The following is a 7,500-nucleotide window of genomic DNA, read 5'->3' on the forward strand; positions in this document are numbered from 1 at the left end:
GTCAGCAAACTGTTGTATTTCTCTTTTATTTGCGTCGGTTACATTAGGAAGATGGTCAGTGCTTTTCGCTAACTGCCATTTGGATAGAATTCTTTACTTTCTTCAGTCAGTCAATTAAACATTCTCTCCACCATTCTCCCTGTTCAACCTTCTCTCTCTCTCTCTCTCTCTCTCTCTCTCTCTCTCTCTCTCTCTCTCTCTCTCTCTCTCTCTCTCTCTCTCTCTCTGTCTCACTCTTTCTCTTTCTAACTATTTCTGTCTCACTCTTTCTCTTTCTCACTATTCCTGTCTCACTCTCTCTCGCTCTCTCTTGCTCTCACTCTCGCCCTCACTAGCCCTCACTTGCTCTCGCTCTCGCTCTCTCTCACTCTCACTCTCACACTCACTCTCACACTCACTCTCACACTCACTCTCACTCTCACTCTCTCGCTCAATATCACTGCGTGTGTGCGTGTACATGTACGTGTACGTGTACGTGTGCGTGTGAATTGCTACACAATCATTGAAATAACTCACTTGTATGGGTCCTTCAGCTCTTCCACGACGAAGTTGAGGTAGTTCCTAAAAACAAAAGAAACATCACCAATTAACGTCAGAAAATATCAAAATATCTTTATCCAAAAGGTATAACAGAGACCCCAATGAAACAGTAGTTCTCATTCTCCTTAACTTTTCTCCAACCTCTCTCCCTCTCCCCTTCTTCCCCTTTCCGCCCTTTTCCCTTCACTCATTCATCCTTACTCCATTCTACTTCTCTCTCTCTTCCCTTCCCTTCCTCTTCCTTCTCCTTCCCTCTTCCTTCTCCTTCCCTCTTCCTTCCCTGTCTCTCCCTCCTTCCTTCCTTTCACTTCTCCCTCTCCCTCTCCCTTTTCCTTTCCTCTCTCCCTCTACCTTTCCTTCCCTCTCTCCTCCCTCTTCCCCTCTCCTCTCCCTCCCTCCCTCCTTTCCTCCCTCCACCCACCCTCCCTCCCAACCTCCTCCTCCTCCCTCCCCCATTCTTTCCCCATCCCCCCTCACTCCCCCTTCCCCTTCCTCCCTCCACCCACACCTCTCCCCCCCACCCCCATCACCCCCCCTCCTTCACCACCCACCATCCTCCCACCCTCCCCCTCTTCCCTCCACTCACCACCCGGCGAAGGAGAAGAGTCCCTGGTAGAAAGCCGTGGCGAACGCAGCTGGCTCCCAGTTGGTTCCCTCGAAGGGCTTCTGGTAGTTGTCCAGGTTCCCCGTCGCCAGGTGGTACACGCCCGCGGCCACGATGATGACGAGGGCGAGCAGCTTGGCGCCCGTGAAGATGTCCTGGACCTTCGTCGCCCACTTCACGTTGGAGCAGTTGACCCACGTGAGGAAGCCTGCGGGCGGGCGGGAGGGTGAGGCGCTGCGCTGGGGGGGTCTTGGGGGGGGGTTGTTATGGGGGAATTTGATTTTAAAAACATACATTGTATGTTTTATATTTTTTTATACACAAACTCTCACACTCACTCTCACACTCACACTCACTCTCACTCTCACACTCACACTCACACTCACACTCACACTCACACTCACTCTCACTCTCACTCTCACACTCACACTCACACTCACTCTCACTCTCACTCTCACTCTCACACTCACTCTCACTCTCACACTCACTCTCACTCTCACTCTCTCACACACACACACACACACACACACACACACACACACACACACACACACATATATATATATATATATATATATATATATATATATATATATATATATATACATATATACATACATTATATATATATATATACATATATACATACATTATATATATATATATACATATATACATACATTATATATATATATATATATATATATATATATATATATATATAAAATGTATATATATACATATATATAATTTCTTGCTTTTATATGGGATTCTGATTTTGGAAAAGAAGAAAGGCAGAACACACAAGAAATAGGGATACATGAACTAGAAATGCATAAATCGAACTACATCAAACATTTATAAGACGACAAAGACAATCTCATACAATGCGAAAATAAATTCAGTACACTAAGAGTCCACCACAGGAAAATGACATTCCCATATATACTGTGATGTGTGAACGTACCACAAGAAAAACATTATCCTGAGAGAAGATACAGCTTAATCTCTTCACAAATCAACCAAGACTTATGAAGAAAAGGCATGAATGAGAATGAATATCTTCACAATACAAGAAATGTATTTGACCGGTTTCGATTATATCTCCATGTATTTCTGACGAAGACATAACCGAAGCCGGTCAAATACATCTCTTGTGAAGATATTCATTCTCATTCATACCTCTTCTACGTTCGTCAACACGAATACAGTTTAACCAAAACGTATTTGAGAAATCGACTGTCCAGGTGGTAATTAAGCCATTGTTAATAAGACCAGTCTGTGAGTCCCACGCATATCCACAATATCCAGTCTCGGTGCCTGCAAGAGGTCTGGGCGATTGCTTGGGGACATTTCCTTGACTGTGTGCCCCGAAGACTCGAGTATAAAGGCCTATAGTACTTGAGAAATATTATGATAAGGGGGGAGATGTTTTTTTGGAATTTGTCAACACAGACGAAATGTGAAATTAACATTTTATTGGATTTGAATATGATATTTAAAAAATTGGTATTTTATTTCCCTCTCTGTTTGGATACCCCCCCCCCCCCATCCATAAAAGAATTGTGCATGGTCCGACCCAATGAATATATACATACATACATACATATATACATACCAATGACAAAACTGCACATGTGTAGCCAGGACTAATCACGAGGGGTGGGGGGGGGGTCTAGAATTTAGGGAGGTGTCAAATCTAACACACACACACACACACACACAAACTCTTTCTCTCTCTCTTGCACACACACACATACATACACACACTTGTTACCCACTCCCCCCCCCCTCCTACAAATATCAACCGACAAGTGATTTCACAAACGCGCAGTTGGATGAAATAATCAATACCTTCCTGGTACTTATACGTCGCATTCGAAACAGCTTCCCTTGATCTCTATTTGACATTTGGAACAATCTATGATCTATTATTTCTCTCTTTTTTTTATTCGTTCGAGTTCTTTGTCTCTAGGTAGGCCTATGTGTGTCCCTACGTAGGCCTACATTTTTCTATGCTGATTTATGTGTATGTAGCCTTTTTGTGTTTTCTGTTTCTCTAGGTGTGTGTATTTTGAGTGTATGTTTATTAGTGTTTTTCCTGTAATGTATGTATGTGTGTGTGTGTGTGTGTGTGTGTGTGTGTGTGTGTGTGTGTGTGTGTGTGTGTGTGTGTGTGTGTGTGTGTGTGTGTGTGTGTGAGCGCGCGCGCGCGAGCGCGCTGCGTGGTCACTGTGTACCTAAGAGAATAATCCAACAGACATTGCGTTTTCCATCAAAAGAAGCGAGAAGCCTAAAAAAATAGTCGCTTGGCCAATACAGCGTGGCAGCGTGGTCATTGGCTTCTATATCCTTCAGTATATACGCATACCTTCTGCGCTTTTTTTAACCTTTCCTTTCCTTGGTGTCTTTCTTTTCATTCATATTCGATTTACAAAATACTCCGATATAGTGCCGTACTCTTAAAATTTACTCAAGCGAATAAATTCATCTGAAGACAAACAACAGCTGATCAACAGGTTCCCGCCATTTTTTTTTTACGGCACCATTTCCTGAAGCAAAAGTAACCCGGGCTAGTCACATTACCTAACACACCGAGTTAACAGATACGATTACTTAAAAAAACGCATTGTCACTTGTTTGGTCTGAAAAAATAAGGGTTTACTGACTATCACTTCCCGCTGTTTCTCACGTGGGTCTCTTACGCTTTTCAAAATCAAGTTTTCGAGTACTTTTGCCACACACACACACATACACACACACACACACGCAAGCACACATATACACACGTAAACACACACACACACCCAAACACACACACACGCAAACACACACACACACAAACACAGAGTTAGCGAGAGAGAGAGAGAGAGAGAGAGAGAGAGAGAGAGAGAGAGAGAGAGAGAGAGAGAGAGAGAGAGAGAGAGAGAGAGAGAGAGAGAGAGAGAGAGAGAGAGAGAAGAAGAAGAATACGCATATTAAAAACACATTCAAAATTTAATCATGATATTTTTCTCAGCGAAAAAACAAAACAAAACAAACATGATACCCAATTAACTACCCAACCATCCAACTGTCCTTATAAACGAGAAATTTCGAATCTTAACGTTGAATATGCATAAATTCATCCTACATATATACATAAATTTACAAATAAAATACACAATAATTTATCCCATAGATAATCAACCGTCAAGCTTTCGTATAGGATGAAGAACACAGACAAGCTATTGTGAAAAAAAGATAAGATATCAAATACGGTACAAAGTGGACATTGTTAACCTAATCCAGGGGCACCATAGAGTTGTCAGTCAAATTCAGGGGCACAGCGGGTATTATGATTAGCCTAATTTAAGGGTACAGTGTGTATATTATTGCCAAATTAAGGGGCATTATTATCATGGCCTAATTTAGGGACACAAAGCACTATTACAGCTCATTTAAGGGACGCAAAAGCATTATTACAGTCTAATTCAGGGACACTGGGACACTTAAATCCACTCCTTTCCGACATTAACTCCTACATCTACCACTTCTTACCCCCTTCTTCCCACTCAACCTCCCACCCCTCCTTCGCTCCCTTATTCCCTCCTCACTCCCCTCCCCCACCCCCTCCTTTTTCTCTACGCCCCCCCCCCTTTTCCTAACAACAACAAAACGATAAAGTCAATTAAAACACCAATACTCAGACTACAAATCATCCTCATAAAAAAAATTAATTAAAACGCCAATACACAGACTATTTCATAAAAAAAATCAAAATCAAATTGGGTAAAAAAAAAAAAAAAAAAAAGACTGCTTGGCTTTCATATCAAATGCAAAACTGGACAAACAACGCGAACAAGTACAGACATTGTTTACCCGTGACCCAAACCCTTGGATGGACGCCATCTTTGTGGATCCTACGTCCACGGCCAAAATTCTATCCCAGTATTTACAAATTCTACACTGACCGGTCGAAGGTCACTTTGCAATAACAGGGTCTGGTTGCAAACTCACAAACACGACAGATATCATGAATGTAAAGAAGTTAAATGCATTTAAGATATTAAGATATAAAGATGTGTGTGTGTGTGTGTGTGTGTGTGTGTGTGTGTGTGTGTGTGTGTGTGTGTGTGTGTGTGTGTGTGTGTGTGTGTGTGTGTGCGTGAGTGATAAATACAAAAAATCTAATGTAGACCATTAGTCTCTCAAATATGGGAAAGTTTATTTATGTACTAGACAAAACACCGATATAGCGTGTCTGTGTCCTCAGTCACACGAGTTAAAAATAAAAGCAAAACAAACGTGTCCCGAAGGCGCCGCCTCCTCTTCTTCCTCTCTTCCTCTTCTACTCTTTTTCCTCTCCTCTTCTTCCTCTCCTTCTCTTCTTCCTCTCCTTCTCTTCTTCCTCTCCTACTCTTCTTCCTCTCCTACTCTTCTTCCTCTCCTTCTCTTCTTCCTCTCTGCCTCTCCTCTTCTCTCTCTCTTCCTCTCCTTCACTTCTCCCTCTCTTCCTCTCCTTCTCTTCTCCCTCTTTTCCTCTCCTTCTCTTCCTCTCCTACTCTTCTTCCTCTCCACTTCTCCCTCTCCTCCCCTCTTCTTCCTCTATCCTCTTCCCCTCCTTCCTCTTCTTCAAAATATCCCGAAATTTTTAACATTCAAAAACAAACGTAAAACTGTCACGCTGTTGCTATGGGCGCCGTAGAACTACAACAAGACAAAGAGGCAGAATATACCCGGGCATCTTGGGTGAAGCGAGGGCGGAGGGAGCGAGAGTACCCAGGGCAGTCACTCCGCGGGTTGAGGAGTCGCGTGGGTGCGCCGTTGGGGGTATTTAGGGAGTGGGGGGGGGGGGAGGTTGCTGATACCAATACCAAGGATCAACGCGGCGGGAGGGGGGAGTGTGAGGGAGGTGGAGAGGAGGGAGAGGGGGGGAAGGGAGTGTGGGAGAGGGGGGGAAGGGAGTGTGGGAGAGGGGGGAAGGGAGTGTGGGAGAGGAGGAAGGGGAGTGTGACAGAGGAGGAAAGACAGTGTGGGAGAGGAGGAAGGGGAGTGTAGGAGAGGAGAGAAGGGAGTGTAGGAGAGGAGAGAAAGGAGTGTGGGAGAGGAGAGGAGGAATGGGAGTGTGGGAGAGGAGGGAGTAAGGGTGAACAGGGACACTGATAACCACCACTAAAAACAAAACCAAAAATAACGCGTCTTGTATTGAAGGAGGGGAGGGGGAGGGGCGGTACCAATACCAAGCAACAACGGCGGAGTAAGAGAGGACCGGAGTGTGGGGGAGGGGGAGGAGGGGGCACGGAGACCAAGGAGGGAAACAAACCGCACACACACCGAGTCAAAATAGTCCGATCGGAGGCTCTCACGGGAATACACACTTCACCACAACACTTACGAATACACTACACTACAGGATATACAACTTCACTACAACACTTACGGATATACAGATTTCTTCACCACAACACTTACGAATATACAAACTCCCCTTTTTCTCTCCTCTCCCTCCCCTTTTCCTATCTCCTCCCTCCTCCTTTTCTCTCCTCTCTCTCCCTTATCTCCCCTCATTATCCCTTTCTCTCCCCTCCCTCCCTTTTCTCGCTCCCTCCCCCTTTTCCTATACCCTCCCTCCCCTTTTTCTCTCCTCTCTCTCCCTTTTTCTGTCCCCTCCCTCCGCCATTTTATCTCCCCTCCCTACCCTTTTCTCTCCCCCTCTCCCTCCCCTTTTTCTCTCCCCCTTCTCCCTCCCCTTTTCCTATACCTTCCCTCCCCTTTTTCTCTCCCTTCCCGCCCTTCTTTTATAAAGGAAGAAATAGCTAAAGGTCATTTACTCTTCCCCCAAAACCAATGAGGAAGGCAGCTGATTTCACTGCCAATGTCCCTTGCTTTTCTATTTCTTTCTTGAAAATCTGCTTCGAGATCCACGCTCCTGTGTCGCCGCAACTTCCGCGATCTTTTAACTTTATGGCCAAAAGGTGTTGAAGTTGCAAGTCGTATCCATTTTGGTGAATATCATTCGCTTTATCAATATTAATGTCCAGGGAAGTGCTTAAGTTATATATTGTATCCATTTTGGTTAATATCATTCTCATTATCAATTACTACTTTCTTTGTCGATGCATACCTGAGGATAGCGTCATACTATGAAAGAAAGAAAGAAAAACTATTCAGGGATTTCTGTATCAATGAGGTTTACTGTTGTCCTAAAAAACGATTCGATTCTATTTCTTCTTGTGGCTGTTTCCTTCTCAACCGAATCTGTGTTCTCACAACCCTGGCAGCCCGACGGTCGAGTAAATTCCATTCATTATAACTGCCACCATAAGTCTAAGTTGACTAACTCCCAAGTCATGCATCAAAGGCTGAAATACGAG

General features: G+C 44.0%; 1 protein-coding gene across 1 annotated transcript in view; it reads right to left on the reverse strand.

Moving 5' to 3' along the window:
- The window catches only part of mnd (L-type amino acid transporter minidiscs), a 54,294-nt gene that overhangs the window by 15,362 nt on the left and 31,432 nt on the right, over nt 1–7,500 (reverse strand). The window contains exons 4-5 of the mRNA XM_070118755.1: nt 1,127–1,352; nt 517–561 (exon numbers count right to left, since the gene is read on the reverse strand). Of these exons, the coding sequence (XP_069974856.1) occupies nt 517–561; nt 1,127–1,352 (271 nt within the window). The remainder of the gene's footprint in view (nt 1–516; nt 562–1,126; nt 1,353–7,500) is intronic.

Source organism: Penaeus vannamei, chromosome 42, assembly GCF_042767895.1.
Source record: "Penaeus vannamei isolate JL-2024 chromosome 42, ASM4276789v1, whole genome shotgun sequence".
In the NCBI taxonomy this organism is placed as follows: Eukaryota; Metazoa; Arthropoda; class Malacostraca; order Decapoda; family Penaeidae; genus Penaeus; species Penaeus vannamei.